The 20814-nt window shown below is 40.1% G+C and overlaps 1 protein-coding gene across 1 annotated transcript in view; it reads left to right on the plus strand.

Annotated features, from left to right (window-relative positions):
• Window positions 1-856: 856 nt before the first annotated feature.
• The window catches only part of cpxm2 (carboxypeptidase X (M14 family), member 2), a 24379-nt gene continuing 4421 nt past the window's right edge, over window positions 857-20814 (plus strand). The window contains exons 1-11 of the mRNA XM_079388450.1: window positions 857-1301; window positions 3304-3390; window positions 9060-9169; window positions 13918-14057; window positions 14566-14650; window positions 14732-14882; window positions 15288-15376; window positions 15763-15886; window positions 17191-17387; window positions 17998-18177; window positions 20679-20814. The exon at window positions 20679-20814 is cut by the window's right edge and continues 162 nt beyond it. Coding sequence (XP_079244576.1) covers window positions 1073-1301; window positions 3304-3390; window positions 9060-9169; window positions 13918-14057; window positions 14566-14650; window positions 14732-14882; window positions 15288-15376; window positions 15763-15886; window positions 17191-17387; window positions 17998-18177; window positions 20679-20814 — 1528 coding nt within the window. The 5' untranslated portion in view covers window positions 857-1072. The remainder of the gene's footprint in view (window positions 1302-3303; window positions 3391-9059; window positions 9170-13917; window positions 14058-14565; window positions 14651-14731; window positions 14883-15287; window positions 15377-15762; window positions 15887-17190; window positions 17388-17997; window positions 18178-20678) is intronic.

A 20814-nucleotide genomic window follows, 5' to 3' on the forward strand; every position in this document is an offset into this window, starting at 1 on the left:
ACTACACTGCATTTGGATTTTACTGTAAACCTGCTTTGTTATTAGTGCAATGAAATTGCTCAAAAGCATGGTATTACTATAGTACCCTCTCTAGAAAGCGGTGGTGTTACTGTGGTATTTTATAGATGTAAAACAGAGGAGATTAATGACAAATGCATAAATGACCAGTTCAGCTGAGATGTTATGTTTTAGTCACACGTCAGTATAAAAGAAGGTGTGTGTGTGTGGGTGTTTGGCATCTGCAGTAAGTCTTGATGAGATGAGCTCTGACACACACACACACACACACACACAAAACACTGACTCACACACTACCAACACGCACACTTACAGTTTTTGGTTTCAGTTTTAGGTGCTTTATTGGCATAACAAATATTTGTAGATTCATATTGCCAAAGCATTGCAGCGTTGCTATACTCTCTTTCTCTCCCGACCCAAATTAAAATGGCTTCCACTTTAAATCTTTTAAATCTGCTCTCAAAACTCATCTGTTTGTCTCAGATTTTAACATGTAATTTATCCTGTTTTTATTGTTTCTAAGTGATTATTTATTGTGTTTCTTTCTTGTGTATCTATATTGTAATTATTACACTCACACTCTCTCTCTCTCTCTCTCTCTCTCTCACACACACACACACACACACACACACACACGTTTAGAGTGTCACTAATGTGCTAATCACATCCAGGCCTGGGCAAGTTTTGAGTATCACTAGTACTGAACGCTCGTGTGTGTGTGTGTGTGTGTGTGTGTGTGTGTGTCCTCGTTCCGTGTGTCGTTCTCAGTTCATCTCAGTTGTTTGGTTGTGGGTTGGTAATGAGGTCAGAAAAGCTCCGCCCAGTGGGAGGAGTCAGTGAGACAGAGTGAGACATCAATCAGCTCTGGATCAGATGCGTCTCTCTCTCACTGGAGCTCCTGCTTCATGCTCCTCAGTTTCTGTGAGAGGTCGAGAAGACACCTGGAAACATCTCTGACTGACTGCTGCTTATTCCCCCCCCCCCTCTCTCTCTCTCCGGAGTGATTCCAGACAGCAGAGTTTCTCCCGCAGCGAGTGAATGGGTCCAGGATCAGATGATGTGGCTCCGGACTCTCCTGCTGCTCGGCCTCGTGGGACGCCTGCTGGACGAGTGTTCTGGACATTCGTCTGAGGATGAGGATTATTACATGCAGGAGCTCTTGATTCGGGAACATTTCCAGCGCGTCTCGGAGAACGGAGCCGCTCCCACACGAGCCGCTGGGAAGGAGACCAAAACCAGGTCAGCTGCTTCCAAACCAGCCGGCAGATCTGATTCAGCATCAGGTAACGTCTCACACACACACACACACACACACACACTAAGACTACAGTTCAGATGTGAAGTGTGTTCCTGTAGAGGTTCCTCTGGACTCAAGGGTGCGAGAGAGTGTCTGGAAGTTGGTGTGTGTTTGACTGATTCTGACCCCTCATACACTATTGGTTTCATCACATCATGAGCGGAGGGTTTGACTGTGAAGGACTGCTGGAGGAAGGTCAGAGGTCAGCAGAGGTCATGTTGGGCTGGTCCAGAAGAGGTTGAGTGTGTTTGAGACTGCTGATTCTCCAGTCTGTCAGGATGATGTTCACCATCAGGATGTGATTGATCTTCCAGATCTGTGCTTCCAGAACTCAGCAACAAACTGGACATCATCAGCAGATGTTGTTGTGGGAAGCGTTTTTCCCCATGGTTAAATTAGGCTATTTATCTAGCTTTTCTTACTACACACAATTATAAGGTTAAATGAATTTTATGATTTCCATTTAGCATAATTTCCCCTGCTGTCGGTGACACTCACTGAACAAATGATTTATTTTTGTCTTGTTTTCTAGAACAAATATCTAAACATTCTTAAATCAAGATACATTTACTTGAGATGCAGAATGACTGATGTAATGATATAATGTCTTGTTTTCAGAGAAATCTATCAAAATTAAGATTATGCTTAAAATAATAAAAAAAAAAATTTAAATACAAAACATTAAATCTGTTGGTGGGCTCAGAAAAAAAACAACTTAAAAACAAAAAAAAAATCTTTTTTTCCCCCTCATTTCCAGATATTTTTTCTAAGCAGAAACTCTACATATTTTTTCCAGAAAACGAGGCTCAATATCTTATGTAATTGTGTCTTGTATCTTGATTATTGTTCTGGAATAATAAGCACACTTAGGAAGAAGTGCCTCAGAACAAACACGCATTCATAAAATTAAACTCAATTCTATGAAAAAAAGAACTGATTTGCTTTCATTTGATTGTCATACTCGTTATGCAAACCGCATGAGAGTGAAGTCACTGTCATTAACTCTGCAGCACGCCAGACAGACATCTGAATCAAACCTGTCTTCAGAGCTTCTGAAGGAGATGTTTGACAGATGAAGGTGTGTGTGTGTGTGTGTGTGTGTGAGGAGCTCCAGCAATGATCTCAGGAATACTGTGGCACTTCTGAAGGCTGGCAGCGCTCTGAGAAAGCGAGTGTTTCCATATGAGATGTAGGTTTGTCCCGGCATGACCTCGGATGAAAGCAGTCAGCTGCTCTTCTGCTCAGCACATTGGCTCTGGAGTCTGGCGCCGCTCGTGAAGAACGCATCTGAACTTTATAGCAGTTCACAGGCCACCGAACACACGACTTTCATCCGTCAGCACTTCTTCTGTTCCTCTCATGGCTTTGATCCACAGATACACACAGATGCTAACTCCTCACCTTTCAGTGACAACTCACCTTTTTGAGATCAAAATAGGTCACTATGAGATTTACTTAGAAAAATTAGTTTTTATGGGGGGGGGGCGTCTTACAAGGGTAAATAAATAACAGAAGTATTTTTCAGTAAGTTTTGTATAGTATTTTCTTTACTCTTTACTTCAAAAACTATGTCTAGAAAGCATAATATTTGATGTATTTGAGGTCTGAGATGTGGTAATGGTGAAGAGAGAGAGAGGGCAAACATTTTGCATTTTAAGTCAGCATTGCCATCTAATCAGCCAATAGTGTCTTAAATAGCCTGCATAGCACTTCATCTTTTATAACATGGGATTTTGACCAAATATATTCATTCTTGATTTTTGTAAAATGTTGCAACAAGATGTTTAAAAAAAAAAAGTGTGTGTGAGAAAAATGACAGTTTTTGACATATACGGTAATAAGAAATATTTTTTAAAAATACCTTAAAGTAACTACAAATGAGCATGTAAAGCTAATATCTTTAAAATAAATTCCGTGTGGAGCATGCGATTGTTCTCACCTGTTTGCATCTCTGGATACAGCTCAACCTGTTTGTGTCTCATTCACAGTGAGAATTGGAAGCAAAAAGAGCGAGAAGAACAAGAAAGCAGTGAAAGGCGGCAGTGATGTGGACGTTCTGATCTCTGAGCATGGCAGTGAGTTCCCTCCATGAGGCAGTGATTATTCAACATGATTTGTGTGAAATCATCTGCGTGCCAGATATGATTTGGAATTGGGGCGGTAATCCGAACTGTAAGATGAGCAGATAAGATCAGACAGTACACTAAGCTAAACTAATGTTCATGAACGCATGTCATCTGTCTGGATTTATCAGTCACACTCTCAAAATATTAGTATATTAATAATAGAAGATCTGAACTGAACTTCTGAGCAGTGCTGTCTGAAGCACCAATCCAGTGCAAACATCTGTGAGACGTGAAGATGCTCGCGTGTGTGTGTGTGTGCGTATTTTTGTGACATATGAGGACACAAATTTGTATAATGACACAGATATGACAGGTATTACAAGGAGAAGGTGATTTATGAGGACATTGACCCATGTCTCCCCTTTTCAAAACGCTTATAAATCATACAGAGTGAGTATTTTTTGAAAATCTAAAAATGCACAAAGTCTCCTGTGAGGGCTAAGTTTAGGTGTAGGGTTGGTGTAGGGCAATAGCACACACAGTTTGTTCAGAATAAAAACCATTACGCCTATGGAGAGTCCCAACAAAAAATGGAAACCTGTGAGAGTGTGAGTGAGAGTGTGTGTGTGTGTGTGTGAGTGAGAGTGTGTGAGTGAGAGTGTGTGAGTGAGAGTGAGTGAGAGTGTGTGTGTGTGTGAGTGAGAGTGTGTGTGTGTGTGTGTGAGAGTGTGTGAGTGAGTGAGAGAGTGTGTGTGTGAGTGAGAGTGTGTGAGTGAGTGAGAGAGTGTGTGAGAGTGCGTGTGTGAGAGTGTGTGTGTGTGTGAGTGAGTGAGAGTGCGTGTGTGAGTGAGTGAGAGTGTGTGAGTGAGTGAGAGTGTGTGAGTGAGAGTGCGTGTGTGAGTGAGAGTGTGTGTGAGTGAGAGTGTGCGTGTGTGAGTGCGTGTGTGTGTGTGAGTGAGTGTGTGTGAGAGTGTGTGTGTGAGTGAGAGTGCGTGTGTGAGTGAGTGAGAGTGTGTGAGTGAGAGTGCGTGAGTGAGTGTGTGTGTGTGTGTGTGAGTGAGTGAGAGGGTGTTTGTGTGAGTGAGTGAGAGGGTGTGATTGTGTGAGTGAGTGAGAGGGTGTGAGTGTGTGAGAGAGTGCGTGTGAGAGAGTGCGTGTGAGAGAGTGCGTGTGAGAGAGTGCGTGTGTGAGAGAGTGCGTGTGTGAGAGTGCGTGTGTGAGAGTGCGTGTGTGAGAGAGTGCGTGTGTGAGAGAGTGCGTGTGTGAGAGAGTGCGTGTGTGAGAGAGTGCGTGTGTGAGAGAGTGCGTGTGTGAGAGAGTGCGTGTGTGAGAGAGTGCGTGTGTGAGAGAGTGCGTGCGTGTGTGTGTGAGTGCGTGTGTGAGTGCGTGTGTGTGTGTGAGTGCGTGTGTGAGAGAGTGCGTGTGAGTGAGAGTGCGTGTGTGTGTGAGTGCGTGTGTGAGTGCGTGTGTGTGTGTGAGTGCGTGTGTGAGAGAGTGCGTGTGAGTGAGTGTGAGCGTGTGAGAGTGTGTGTGTGCGTGTGAGAGTGTGTGTGTGTGTGTGTGTGTGTGTGTGAGTGTGTCTTTAGTAACAGTAAGGGCTGTGTTTGATTCCCCTCCTGAGAGTCTTCAGAGCTGCAGATGTTGTGTCGTAATGAGAGGATCTCAGCTGATGTCCGCTGAGGACCAGCATGTTCTCATCCCTGCAGTGGTTTTTATTCGAGCTCGAGATTCAGACCTCTCGAGAGTCATTAGGAGCGTTCGTGACACAGAGACGGAGTGTTTGTGAGTGTTTTTGTGTTTCGGTGCTGTCAGGAGACTAGACTGTCTGTGAGTGTGTTTCCACGTGCTCCACGTGTTTCCTCATGTCCTTATTTGGATTTTCCTGTTCCTGTCCTCGTTTAGTGTGATTATTAGTTCGTTAGTCTCTGTCTGTGTTTAATTACTCCTCACCTGTTTCAGTTCTTGCGGTTGAGACCTCAGCACACGTGTGTGAACATGTTTACTAGAGCCCGACCGATATGGATGTTTGGGTCCGATACCGATATTAGACAGGTAAAAATACCGATATGGATATATCAGTGCCAATATTCTTTATGTATATTATAGTACAGTAGCAGTGAAAAGTTTGGACACACTTCCCATTCGTGTGACTAAACTTTTGACTAGTACTGTATATAGAATACAGTATATACATAAACAGAATATATAAATACTCTGCGTTATACAGTAAGTTACGTTTTACGACTTCTGTTTGCGTTTTCTGCATTGCAGAAATCAAAGGGCCATACTAATGTAGCAAACGATTATGATAACTCATTGTGAGAGTAAAAGACAGAGACATTAACCAGGTTTCCATCCAAGGATTTTTTTGGAAAAAAATATTTAGCGCTTTAAAATATTTACGATATCGATGATGGAAATGCCAATTATCGATTACATTTCTCAAGTGTCGACATAATCGTTTTCCATTGAACTTTAGCGCATCAATTCCATATCGATACTTCAAATGTCGCAAAAATTAGTTTGGAAACACTTTTTGTCGAGAAAAGGGGCTTTAATGCAAATAAATGTGGAGTCACATGACAGAATTAGCCTATAGGCAGCTCGTGTTCATGGTGTTGCTCTCGTTAAACACCGTTTCCCTGGAGTTCAAAAGCACATTAAATCATATTCATATTATTAAATTGTATCTAAAATTATTTTATACATGGTAAGAAAGAGTTACCTCTGAAGCATGCTTATCTTAGTTTGGTGTTAGCAGGCTAGCCTATGTTTACATGATGATTATTAATGTTTTTACAGTGCACTGTTCAGGTTAAACAGCCTGTAGTGCTTTCAGCTTGATCATCATAACCCGTCATATTATGCCAAGCACAGATTGTTTTACATGAACGTGAAGTACAGAACTTTAAATTAATTCCTTTTGGCTTCTTAGCTTCTTATATTTTTATTCTTGCTTTGTTCTGAGTTCTTTCTACCGTTAAATTAGTTGTGCAGTGTACAGTATTTGTTTCATGTTTCTTCAGTATATGTGGCAGACTGTATTTTATTATGGCATGAACAGGCTTTAACTGCGCGTGAGGCGCCGGCGCGATCACGTGTGTGTTTTTTTTTTTTTGTTTGTTTCGTTTGTTTTTTTCTTGTAAAAGTGGAAACTTGCACTAGCCTACTCCTTCATTTATGGTCATATAAGAGTAAGACATTATTCAAAACTATTCAAAATATTTTATTTGTGTACATTCACAATAAAAAACAAACCGTACTTTTGTGAAATAAAGGAAAACTGCTGCTTTCTCAAGAGTGCATCGCAAAAATGAACCGAAATTCTGCATATAGGCTGCTAATTGTTGCAGTGTTTTTTCTTTCGTTTTGTTAATTCATTAATTATTTAGAAAAATATATTTTGCATATGGGCGTGTTTCTTTTATGCATAATAATTTGTTTTTCTCCGTTCACAGAAGCGCTGCAGGTCACGTTCATGTTGTTTATGCTGCTTTATGCGTGTATTAAATGAATCCCTGGAAAACTAATGTAGGTGTTTGTAATGGGTCAAGCCACCTGTCAATTTAAATTCAATTTAATTGTAATTTGACATAATCTTGTCGGTTAAGGGTTAATATGGCTTAACGACCGTCGGTTAGGAGAAATAAAATAACCAGAATGAACATTCCTTCCTATAAACGTTAATCAGAAAAATAATAATAATACAACTGTTTATGATCATTGCTTGATCTATCTAGTCTATAACAAAGTACAACAACAAAAAACTCAATGACACTTAATAAAAATTATTATTGTATTATTATACAATTTAATATAGGCTTTTTTTGTTTGTTTGTTTCAAATGGATGAAGAACAGCTAGCCTAGCCTATAATTTACACAAAAGGATAAATTATGTATGGAAACAGCTCAAGGGCAACATTTTTTTGCGATTACAATTAGTTTTTTAGGGATGACGTCATGACGCACACCATTTTATCGGTAAAAGGCCAGTTGGATGGAAACAGGCTGTAGACAGCAAATTTCGCAGAGTTTTTTTTTAACGCATATCTCTCTGTCGATAACAAAACAGCGCAAAATCTGGATGGAAACTTGATTATTGTTTATGTACTTTATAGCATTGTGTCTCACAGGTGACAAGGTAGCGTTAAATCCCCATTCAGCAGACTCAAGCCCACCACCGCAAGATACTAACTTTCAATCGGCTACGTTACTGACTGTACTGACAAACTATGCTGACTCAGGAAATGTGATGTGGCCGGTGTGATAAGCATGAGTAACATGGCAGTTTTAAGGGACCGGATTAACGTTATATTGCACCTATATTGAAAATGTTCATATTGGTGGCATATACGCTGATGCAGATATATCTGCGGATCCAGGCTCATATCGGCCGATAAAATCTGCAAAACAATAAATGGGTCGGTAAATAAATCACTGTTATGTTTACACTGCTCATTACCGCGGTAAACAGACCCACGGCGGATGTGGCTTCTCTGGTTGATTCGGTGGATTCTGAACGTGGCTCTTCTCTCTGATTCTGACTCTTACTGATGGATGGACTGGTTCTTCTGCTGCTTTTGATTATATCTCTCTCCTGGTTGATCATCAAGAGGAATATCACCTCATTAATGCTGAGCGTTCAGCGTACAGCACTAGTCAGTTTGTGCAGAAGCGTTTCTCCTGATGTTTTAGTCTGAAATGGTTTTCCAGTCAGTTTGGTAGCTTATGTTTGTTTTAACCAGAGATTTGAGCGTCTGCGGCCTCCATTCAAGCCATTGTTTAATGGCTGTAAATCTCTGGAGGTGGAATATTTGGAAAGGCTTTCTGTTATGTTTTGGGTTTTCAGATAAGTTCATGATGCTATTTGCTATATTTAAATGTGAATGTCAATGCAAATATTGGAAGGGTTGCTGGATCATGTATTGATTCAGGTTATATTGAAGAATGTGGGTAACCAAATGGTTTCTGGTCCCCATTGACTTGGTGACTATGACTATTTTTTTTGGAAGTCAGTGTCTAACAGCAACTGTTTAGTTACCAACATTCTTCAAAATATCTGTTTTGTGTTCAACAGAAAATAAAAACTCATACAGGTTTAGAATAACATGAGGGAGAGTAAATGATCGTTTTGGGTGAACTGTCCCTTTAAGTTATTGATTAGGTTAGAAACATGTATTTAGAAGAAGCCAAAGAGCTGCTCAACAAGAAGAAAAAAAGTTTACTCTAGATAAAAACATCTCAATATCTTATGCAGCTTTGCTTATGAAATGCGTTTATATTGTGTTTAGTATGATTAGACAGAAGAACACTGATTAATGAACTGATTGTAGCTGTGTGCGAGTGTGTTGCTCTCTGTGTCTGTATTAAACTCAGCAGAATGAGATTTTTCAGTCAGATGGTCAGGTTTAATGTGGCTCTCATCTGGAAGAATCTGAAGTAATTTCTGTGAGGATAGTGACTGTTTCCAGACAGGTTTCTTGAGCACTGTCCCGTCTGTCATTGGTCAGTCAGACAGATAGTCCCGCCCCACACTGATGATTGGCTGAATCAGAAGCAGATGTCGGGTTTCTTAAATAAACAGATGTTATGACAGTGTCTCTGACTCTGAGCTGCACTGATCAACAGAATGAAGGTAGAGCTCAGATTCCTCATGAAAGCTCTTCTCTCATGACAGACTGTCCTCCGCTGGGTCTGGAGACGCTGAAGATCGATGACTTTCAGCTCCACGCCTCTAGCATGAGACACTACGGTCTGGGGCCGCACAGGGGCCGGCTCAACATCCAGGTAAGATCAGCGCTTCTCCTTCAGCGGGTTTCATAAGAAGCGCTGCCAGCGTTTCTGCTCCTCGTCTGATATTACTCAGATCAGCTCCATCGCTGCCTCATCTGGATCCACTTTGCACAGAATTTGCTCTTTGTTTTCCGCTGCGCTCGATGAAAACAGAACGACAGGCGAGAGCAGGAATGATCAGCTGGAAACAGACTTCAGAGCGACAGGCGTGTGAAACTGACCCAGATTCTGCCGTGAGTCTCAGAACGCGTCACGAGTCCAGAAGAGCTGTGTGAAGTTCATTCGGAGCAGATCTCACACAACGGCTCCATTCACAGAAACACACGTGACCTTTCTGATTCTAATCATCTCTCACATGATTGAGACACATTTGAAGCACTAGTTTAGCTATGAATGATCATTCACTTTCATTCAGACCTGTATCTTTCTGCTGTGAAACACTAAAGATGATGTACTGTATTTTGAAGAATGTTGGGAACTAAACAACATTGGACCTCATTGACTTTTATTATATGGCTGGAAAAAAATCTTCTTTAGTGTTTCACAGAAGAAAGAAAGTTGTACAGGTGTGAAAGAGGGTTAATATATTAAATTAAAACTGAAACCATAAACATTTTTTGCTACTTGAAATAAAATAAATGTTAACTGAAATCAAATTAAATGAAAAACTATCAACTTATTTCATTTCAGCTAGTTTCCACTGCAAAATATCCTCATTTAGTTTAACTTAATGTACTAAAACAATTAAAACTTAAAATGAAGTCAAAAATACTGAAAACAGCATAGACATAAAAAACAAAAAATACAAAAACACAAATTACTAAAACCTTAAATTAATATAAAATGGAAAATGCACAAATACAAACTAATGCAAACTATTACAGTTTTTTTTTTTTTTTTTTTTTTTTACGATTGTTTACACTAAAATTTCCACACAATTTGCAAAATTCTACTCCAATGACCAAAACACCTCCACAGATTTGCACATTACACAGTGATTTGTGAAACTCTACACACATTTTCACACCTTAGACACAGATAAGGATTGTGAGGTTACTTCCTTGTCATTACAAAGCCCCGGATTGCCAATGACCACGCTAATGAACGAATCGGATAATCACATCCACCAGGTGTGGAAGCATACATGCTAGTTTGAAAACGCAGCACTCAGGTGTGCTATAAAAGGCAGCAGGTGAGTTCACCTGTCTACACCTTCAACAAAAATGGAAGGAGCTAGAAGAAGAGTGAGAATGAGAGGGGGAGCTCAAAGAGGAGATGAAGAGAAGGAGGAAGAGGAGACGGAGGTAGAGGAAGAGGAGAAGGAAGAAGAGAAGGAGGAGGTAGAGGAAGAGAAGGAGGTAGAGGAAGAGAAGGAGGAGGTAGAGGAAGAGAAGGAGGAGATAGAGGAAGAGGCCTAGGAAGAGGTAGAGAAGCACTTGAAGAGTTGATAGAACCTGAACAAAGAAGACGAGGAACAAATTTGACTCAAGAAATCCGTGCAACACTTATTGACCATGTTATCAACCATGGACTGACACTGATGGAAGCTGGACAAAGAGTTCAACCAAATCTCAGCAGAAATACTGTTGCGTCAGTAATTCAGACATTTCATCGAGAAAACAGGTAAGCTAACCACACAGTACATTGAAACTGAAGCTTTCTGTACGTATCATCAATATTGTTTACTGTGACATTTGACAGTAGGCTGCATGTGTATTTTTTTTTTATTTATTTTTTTTTTACATAGGATTGAGGGTCGAGGACACCAAGGTGGAAGGGGTCTATGTTCACTCGTGCACAAGAGGCCGTCATTGTGAACATGGGTTTGACCAATAATTGTATCAGGCTGTGAGAAATCCAAGCCAATATCATCAATGATGACCATATTTTCAATAACATCCAATGAGTCTCTCTGTCAACATTAGGTCGAATCATCAAGAAAAATCAAATATACATGAAGCAACTGTATCGGGTACCATTTGACAGAAATTCAGAGCGAGTGAAACCTCTGCGCAATGAGTATGTGGAGGTATGTGTTCATCTTACTATGGTGTGGTATTGTGCACTGCTCATAATGTTCTGGCATAAAACAATACTGTGCAATAGATATTGAATAGCATCTTATTGTCTTTTACTGGGTTTCAGAGAGTCTTGCAAATGGATGCTGCAGAAATTCAACATGAATTTATATATGTGGATGAGGCTGGATTTAACCTTGCGAAAACGAGAAGAGGGAGAAATGTAACTGGACACAGGGCAATCACCAATGTGCCAGGGCAGCGAGGGGGTGCCAGATGCGGTACATTGTCGTTTGGGACAATGTCTCATTCCATCGGGCTGCTCTGGTCCAGAATTGGTTCCATGAGCACCCTGAATTTGAAGTCTTATACCCTCCCCCATACTCCCCCTTCCTGAATCCAATAGAAGAGTTTTTTCAGCATGGCGGTGGAAGGTATACGACCTGCGGCCCTATGACCGTTTGCCCCTCATTCAGGCCATGGAGCAGGCCTGTGGTCATATCGAAGCAGCTTCTGTGCAGGGGTGGATTCGTAGAAGACATAGCCTGTGATGTGGATGAAATCTTATGGCCTGATCCAGCCAGACGGAGAGATGATGAATAGTTACAGTATTCTTTTGTTGCTTTTACTTCATGCAGTAATTTTTATTTGTCTACAGATTTTATTTGTTTCATTGATTTCATTGTTGGTTGATTACTGTAACTGATTATGGTAAGAAATACTGTAAGTATTGAAATAAATACTTGAAATATTCAGTCTGCAGCATCAGTGTTGTGCAGTGCTTGGTAAGTTTATAGTAGGCCTACTTGTGGACATTCTCCCTAGATCTCAAACTAATCATGAAGAATGTTGTGGGTTTGTCACTATTTTTTCATCTAAATTATCCCTTACATAACAATGTCTGGCCAAAACTCTAGCACATGCTATTTCCTAAAATTAGTTTTTTTACAAAAGTGTTTTTTATTTATCACAGCAGTGTGAAACTGACTGCAATAGTGTCTGATCATTGAGGACTGTGTTGGTTAAAAGAAACTAATAGCATTTTCACAAATGTGTATGTTTTGACTGAAGTGTGTCATTTTGCAAACAATCTAGGAATTATGCAAATTGATCTAGGAATTATGCAAATTGAGTGTGGTGTTTGGATAATTGTGATTTATATTTTGAAAAAATGAACCCGGTTTTCAAAATTGCGTGTAAACAATTGAAAAAACTGTAATAACTCATTTGATATTAAATAAGACTGTTTTGGATGATGTGAGTAAAAGATGACAGAATATTTGTTCTGGGTTAACTAACCCGTCACTAGACTGTTAACTAGCTGTGAGCAGGTTGGAGCTGCTGATGTGTGTGAATGTGTCTCGCTGCGTTCGATCTCATCTGAGCTGCTCTGGATCTCCTGTTTCTCAGGATTGATTCGCTGTGTGTTTGTGATGCTGATGTGTCACTTTTGATCAGGATGTTTTTACATTCTGATGAAGGATCATGAAAACATATTTCTTTATAATCACTGATGGGTCGTTACTGTAGGAGCAGCAGCATGAATGACCAGTGCTGGTGTGTGTGTGTGTGTGTGTGCGTGCTAGTGTGTGTGTGTGTGTGATTTTACTTTTACATTACATTTACATTAATTTAGCAAGCAGACGCTTTTATCCAAAATGACTTACAATTTGGGGAATTCATCAAGCAATTCATCTTAAAGGGGCAAATAGACACAGGAAATGCACGTAATACCAAGTTTTAAGCATTGTTCAAGCTTGTAATTTTAAGTACGAGCTAGACTGGGGATTAAGTAAAGAGAAGCTCACTTGTAGATCTCGGACTTCTGGAGGGATGTAGATTCTCAAAAGTGAGTGGAAGTAGGCAGGTGCTGAGCCTGTGGCTGTTCTATGCAAGCGACAATGTCTTGAACTTGATGCAAGCTGCAACCGGTAGCCAGTGTAAGGAGATAAAGAGAGGTTTAACATGGGCTCTTATGGACTCTTTGAAGACCAGTCATGCCGCTGCATTCTGAATCATTTGTAGAGGTTTGATTGTGCTTGATGGAAGTCTAGCCAGAAGAGCATTGCAGTAGTCCAGCCTAGAAATGACAAGGGCCTGGACAAGTTGTGCAGCATGCTCTGTTAGAAGGGCCCTGATCTTTCTGATGTTGTGCAATGCAAACCTGCAAGATCGAGCAGTTTTTGCATTGTGGTCTTTGAAGGTCAGCTGGTCATCAAAGATTACACCTACATTTCCAAACTTGATAGGGTAATTGTAGAAGAACCTGGCTGAATGGTGAAATCATGCTGTAGAGTTGGAGTGGCAGGGAACACGAGAAACTCAGTCTTTGCCAGGTTAAGCTGTAGGTGATGTTCTTTCATCCATGCCGAGATGTCCGCCAGGCAGCTGAGATCCGTGCAGCTACCGTTGGATCATCTGGTTGAAATGAGAGAGAGAGAGCTGTGTGCCATCAGCATAGCAATGGTAGGAGAAGCCATATGCCTGTATGATGGGACCCAGTGATGTAGTGTATATGGAGAAGAGGAGGGGTCCAAGAACTGATCCCTGAGGAACCCCAGTGACCAGTTGTTGTGCTTTGGTCTCTGTGTGTGATTTTCTGATGGTGGTGTGTGTGTGTGTGTGTGTGTGTGTGATTTTCTGATGTTGTGTGTGTGTGTGTGTGTGTGTGTGTGTGTGTGTGTGTGATTTTCTGATGTTGTGTGTGTGTGTGTGTGTGTGTAGGGCGGTCTGTACGAGGATGACCTGTATGACGGCGGCTGGTGTGCGGGACGGAATGATCCGCTGCAGTGGTTCGAGGTGGACGCTCGCAGACTCACGAAGTTCACCGGTGTTGTGACTCAGGGACGGAGCTCGCTCTGGTCGTGAGTAACACACACACTACGCTCATGGGTTCTATTTGCAGCCAGAGCATCAGCTGATCCAGTTTGTAGCCTGAATGCAAGTGGCTTTGAATAAATGTATCAAAGTAAATATAAGAGATTATAAAATGTGTGTGTGTGTGTGTGTGCATGTTTATGTGGTTTATGAGGACACAAATGTGTATAATGACATGGGTATGACAGAGGTATTACAATATGAAGGTGGTTTATGAGGACACTATGTCCCCGTAATTCAAAAGGCTTAAAAAACATACTAAATGGTGTTTTTTTTGAAAATCTAAAAATGCACAAAGTCTAGTTTAGGTGTAGGGTTGGTGTAGGGCAATAGCACACACAGTTTGTTCAGTATAAAAACCATTACACCTATGGAGAGTCCCCATACACCACAAAAACTAACGTGTGTGTGTGTGTGTGTGTGTGTGTGTGTGTGAGATGTTCTCATGAGTGTGTGTGTCTGTGTTATGTTCTCATGAGTGTGTGTGTGTTTCAGGAGTGATTGGGTGAGCTCGTATAAGGTTCTGCTCAGTAATGACTCTCACAGCTGGGTGACGCTGAAGAATGGCTCCAGAGATCTGGTGAGACACAAACACACCCGTCACTGACTGAACTTCAGCTGTCGCTCATGTAACCGTGTGTGTTTCTGCTCGTCTCAGTAGATCTTCAGCGCGAATCGAGAAAAGGAGATTCCCATCCTCAACGTCTTCCCCAAACCCGTGGTGGCCCGTTACATCCGCATCAACCCACGCTCTTGGTACGCCAGCGGTGGAATCTGCATGCGCACGGAGATCCTGGGCTGCCCGATGCCAGGTGACCAGAGTGTGTGTGTGTGTGTGTGTGTGTGTGTCTGTCTGTCTGTCTATGTGTGTCTGTCTCTGTGTCTGTGTGTGTGTGTGTATGATGCAGTGATCCAGACCCACACAGTCACACTTAATAACACACTCTCTCTCTCTCTCTCTCACTCACTCACTCACTCACTCACACACATGTGCAGTGCTTTGATCCTACTGGTTTGATGAACCTCTAATAATGAATTTTATAGTCAAAGTGCAATAAATTAATAATGTCTAATAAATAACAGTTAAAATAAATAACTTCCTAAAACTAATTAAATCATAAAAATAGCAAATAAAAAAATAAAATGCTTACTAAAAGTAATGAAATCATAAAACTGTCAAAATAATCTTTTTCATTTGTTTTTAATGCTTCTTATAGATCCAAACAATTATTACCGGAGACGAAATGAAGTGACCACGACAGACAACCTGGACTTCAGACACCACAGTTATAAGGAGATGAGACAGGTTCCGCGTGTCTGTTCATCTTTCTGACAGATAATATAATATACAGAGAGACCAAACATCTGAGAGTCAATACAGGATTCTTCATTCCCTCTATTTCCACACATCATCAATGTGGTGTTAATATGATTGCATTACTACAACGACATTATTTTTGCATTATTACTCACTATTTTACTATTTAATACTGTAAAGCTGTTTTGACACAATCTGTGTTGATAAAAGCGCTATATAAATAAATGTGACTTGACTTGATTGTTTGATTTAGTGATGGAGAGTTTCTGCAGTGTCTCTTGTCATTGTCAGTAGATGTGTGTCAGTGATTGTGGCGTGTTTGGTTGTATTTTGAGATGCTGCAGATGTTAATGTGTTGTGTTTCTCTTCTTCAGCTGATGAAGGTGGTGAATGAAATGTGTCCGAACATCACGCGCATCTACAACATCGGCAAGAGCTACAACGGACAGAAACTCTACGCCATCGAGATTTCAGACAACCCCGGAGAACATGAGCTCGGTAACACACGTGTGCAACAACCTAAACACACCTGTCACGTGTGTGTGTGTGTGTGTGTGTGTGTGTTGTGTGATGATGTGTTTGTCAAGTCATATCAAACCACCATTTTTTTTATATAGCACTTTTTACAATGCAACATGTAAAGCATGAAAAGCAACGGCCCTAACACTGAGCCTTGAGGTACTCCATACTGCACTTGTGATTGGTATGATACCTCTTCATTTACTGCCACGAATTGATGGCGGTCAGATAAGTTCGATTTGAACCATGCCAATGCACTTCCTCTAATGCCAACATAATTTTGATAGTCTATTCAAAAGAATGTTGTGGTTGATAGTTTAGAACACGGCGCTAAGATCCAGTAGCACTAATAGAGAGATGCAACCACGATCAGATGATAAGAGCAGGTCGTTTGTAACTCTAATGAGAGCAATCTCAGTACTATGATGCGGTCTAAAACCTGACTGGAAATCCTCACAGATACCATTTTTCTCCAAGAAGGAACATAGTTGTGATGATGCTACCTTTTCTAGTGTCTTTGACAGAAAAGAGATATTCGAGATCGGTCTGTAATTTATTTATTTTTTTGGGGTCAAGTTATCATTTTGTTTTATTGAGAGGCTTAATAAAAGCAAGTTTAAAGGTTTTTGGGACATATCCTATTGATAATGACGAATGAATAATATTCAGAAGAGGATTTATGACTTCTGGACACACCCCTTTTAGTAGTTTAGATGGAATAGGGTCTAACATGCATGTTGTTGGTTTAGATTATTTAACAAGTTTATACAATTCTTCCTCTCCTATAGAAGAGAATGAGTGGAATTGTTCCTCAGGGGATCTATAGCGTACTATCTGATGCTATATTGTAGCTGACGGCTGCATGATTACAATTTTATCTCTAATAGTATCGATCTTGGAAATAAAATAGTTCATAAAATCATTACTACTGCTGTTGGGAAATGTCTGCACCTGCTGATGTTATATTTTTTATTAATTTAGTGACTGTATTGAATAAATACTTGGTTATGTTTGTTTTCTTCTAAAAGAGACGAAAAGTAGGATAGGGTACGTTCCCACCATGCGATACGAAATACCTCTAATTTAGTTTTCCTCCAGCTGCGAGCTGCTCTCTTTAGGGCGTGAGTGTGCTCATTATACCACGGTGTTGGTATCTTTTCCTTAATCTTCCTTAAGCTTAAAGGAGCAACCGTATCTAAAGTGCTAGAAAAGAGCGAGTCCATAGTAGTTTCTGTTACATCATTAAGTTGTTCTGAGCTTGTGTGTTGTGTATGAGTTCACAGGTGAGCCGGAGTTCCGCTACACGGCTGGTTCCCATGGTAACGAGGTTCTGGGCCGCGAGCTGCTGCTGCTTCTCATGCAGTTCATGTGTCAGGAGTATCTGAGCAGAAACACACGCATTCGGCGGCTCGTGGACGAGACACGCATCCACCTGCTGCCCTCCGTCAACCCCGACGGCTACGAGAAAGCCTCCGCAGCGGTGCGTCGCTATATACCCTAACCCTGCAATATTAATATACATCACTGCTCAGAAGCTTAGAATCATTAGGATTTATAAATGTTTCTGAAATAAGTCACCAAGACTGCATTTACTTGGTCAAAAATACAGTAAAAACAGTGAACTATTATTATAATTTCAAACAGCTGTTTTCTATGTGAATATGTGTTAAACTGTAATTTATTTCTGTGATCTGCAGCTGTATTTTCAGCATCATTACTCCAGTCTTCAGTGTCACATGATCTTCAGAAATCATTCTAATATACTGATTTACTGATCAACAAACATTTCTGATTATTATCAATGTTGAAAACAGTTGTGCGGCTGCCCAGTATTTTGGTGGAAACTGTGATACATTTTAGTTTTCAGGATTCACAGATGAATAGAAAGTTCAAAAGAACAGCATTTATTTGAAATGGAAATCTTCTGTAAGAGTATAAATGTCTTTACTGACACTTTTGATCAGTTTAATGCAACCTTGATGAATAAAAGTATCCATTGTTTGTATCAGCACTGGTTAAAATCAAATCTCCTGAGGTTACTCTGTTTTAGTGTTCGATGCAGTGAGAGCGTCTCTCGTCTGGTTTCTCAGGGCTCGGAGCTCAGCGGCTGGTCTCTGGGCCGCTGGAGTCAGGACGGTCTGGACATCCATCACAACTTCCCTGATCTCAACTCGGTTCTGTGGGAAGCAGAAGCCCAGAAATGGGTCCCGCGCAAATTTCCCAACCACTACGTGCCCATCCCGGACTGGTACCGCTCCACAAACGCCACCGTGAGTCCAGAGCCGCGGCACATGATGATGATGATGATGATGATGTGATGTTTGTATTCGTGCAGTGATGATGTGCAGGGTGTTTCTGAATGTGTGTAGCTGTAGATGGAGTTTCCAGGAATCTCTTTGACTGTGTGTCTGATGAAAGCGTATCAGAGACGCTTTGATGAGAAACATCTGACTGACATCTGCAGATAATAACAGCGATTTGGAGTCCATCGTCACATTCATGAGATCAGAACAAACACATTTGCTGAACAGATGATCATTTTATTAGATATTTTAATTAAAAATTGATTGATTATTGATTTGAGATCTAGATTTTTCCATCACTTCTATTTCTATCATTTTATTTTTTGTAAATTATAGGGCCAGCTGAAAACACAATTTAAAGACATTCAAGACAAACACTCTAGCAATATTACAGTGTATTATTATTATTAGAATCTCACTACAATCATGTCTTCATCTGTTTCAGCTCTAAATGAACTACAGCTGCTAGCAGACAGATTTGAGTCAACAGATGGCGCCAGTTCATTGATATGAGAAAAGAGTCAAGTCATTTATTTCTGTAGTGATTTATACAACACAGACTGATTCAAAGCAGCTTGACAGAAATAAACAGGAAAATAACAGTGTGAACATTGCAAAATCCTTTGTTTATGAAACTAAACTGATTCAGCTGTAAAGCAGCTCTACAGAAGACAATAGCGCTGTTATTCAGAACGACTGAGTTCAGGTTTTCCTCATCTGATAGTGACAGTGCAGTTCAATCAACAGGATTACTGAATATGAATAGTATTTTAATCTCATATGTAGAGAGTAGGGGTATAAAGGTACACAAATATGATGGTTTTGACATTTCTGTACAACAGAAAACAAAACTAAACTTTTTTTTTTTTTTTTTTTTTTTTTAACAAATTGCTCTTTCTTTAAATGAATTCAGTAATAATTAAAATTTTCTTAGGGATAAAAATCTACCTTAGCTTATGTTCTAAACTATAGGGAGCTCTTTTACATTAATATAAGGTTGCAATTAACAACAGAGCCCAATCTTAAATATAATTACTATATATTTCTTAATATAATAATCAACACTCAACTTAAAAAAAGTATGCAAACATGTAAATTGCATATAATTTTTTTTAAATTAACTTTTTCTTTAAATGTTTTTAATTAACTTAACAATTAAAAAAAATGAACTTCTAAATTATAAAATTTCCATTTGTTGTTGAAATATATTTATGCAGTGGCTGTCATAACTTGTTTCATAACATATTTATTTAAACATACATTAATTAAGATATCACTAAAAGGTAAAGTAAAATATGAGTATATAGTCTAATATTTGGTGAAATGCTGTTCTCTAGACTTCATTTCTCTAGTGAACTAACGAGCTGTGGACACTGAGGATGACTTGCCTGAGGTAAATGAAATGCTACGTGACATTTTATTTACAAGCTAAATGTCAGATTGAGCAATTACATGAGGCATGAGATGTTCATTCATGTTTATTTTGCGTTAAAACTAGTAGTAAAAAGGAAGGGATGATCGCGCTGCCGTTTGAACCGAGGCTTTTATACTGTGATCTGTCGTGCCACATCAAAGAGCGTCAAAAATGGACATAATTTGAAAGATGAGACTTAGTTTCTTATCAAAAATAACAATATATAAAGCTGGAAGTTTTCATTGAAGTTCTACTCGTGCAGTGGTTAAAACAATGCTGTATTTGTTGTTTGGTACACATGCGTACTGAACCGAAAGACTCATACCGAACATTTTCTGTACGAATACGTGTCCCGTTACACCCCTAGTAGAGAGTGATGCGTATCACACACCAGTCACTTGTCATAAAAGCTCATATGTGACCCTGGAGAACAAAAGCAGCCATAAGTAGCACAGGTATATTTGTAGCATTAGTCACCTGTCTGTCCCTAATTAGCACCACTACTTAAGGTCAAGCCTGTTCTTTCTGTCTTCGTCCGGTATTGTGAATGGTCCCTATGTGTGCGTTCTGCCTGTCCGTCCTGTATCGAACCTTTAAAGACTGTTTGTATCTATCTTCGCCGCCTTCATGCGTTTATCACACAGTAGTGTTACACCAATAATTGTATGGGCCAAAATTATCGATTTTTCTTTTATGCCAAAAATCATTAGGATATTCCATGAAGATATTTTGTAAATTTCCTACCATAAATATATAAAAACTTAATTTTTGATTAGTAATATGCATTGCTAAGAACTTCATTTGAACAACTTTAAAGGAGATTTTCTCAATATTTAGATTTTTTTGCACCCTCAGATTCCAGATTTTCTAATAGTTGTATCTCAGACAAATATTGTCCTCTCATAACAAACCATACATCAATGGAAAGATTATTTATTCAGCTGATGATGATCTCAATTTCACAAAATGTACCCTTATGACTGGCTTTGTGGTCCAGGGTCACATATGTTCCCATTAATAGGTTGCTCTAAACCGCTCTGACCTCTGACCCCAGGTGGCGGTGGAGACGCGCGCTCTGGTGTCGTGGATGGAGAAGATCCCGTTCGTTCTGGGCGGGAACCTGCAGGGCGGAGAGCTGGTGGTGACGTTCCCGTTCGACCGCACGCGCTCGGTGACGGTGCTCCGTGAGG

This window comes from Barbus barbus (genome assembly GCF_936440315.1).
Source record: "Barbus barbus genome assembly, chromosome: 32".
Lineage (NCBI taxonomy): Eukaryota > Metazoa > Chordata > Actinopteri > Cypriniformes > Cyprinidae > Barbus > Barbus barbus.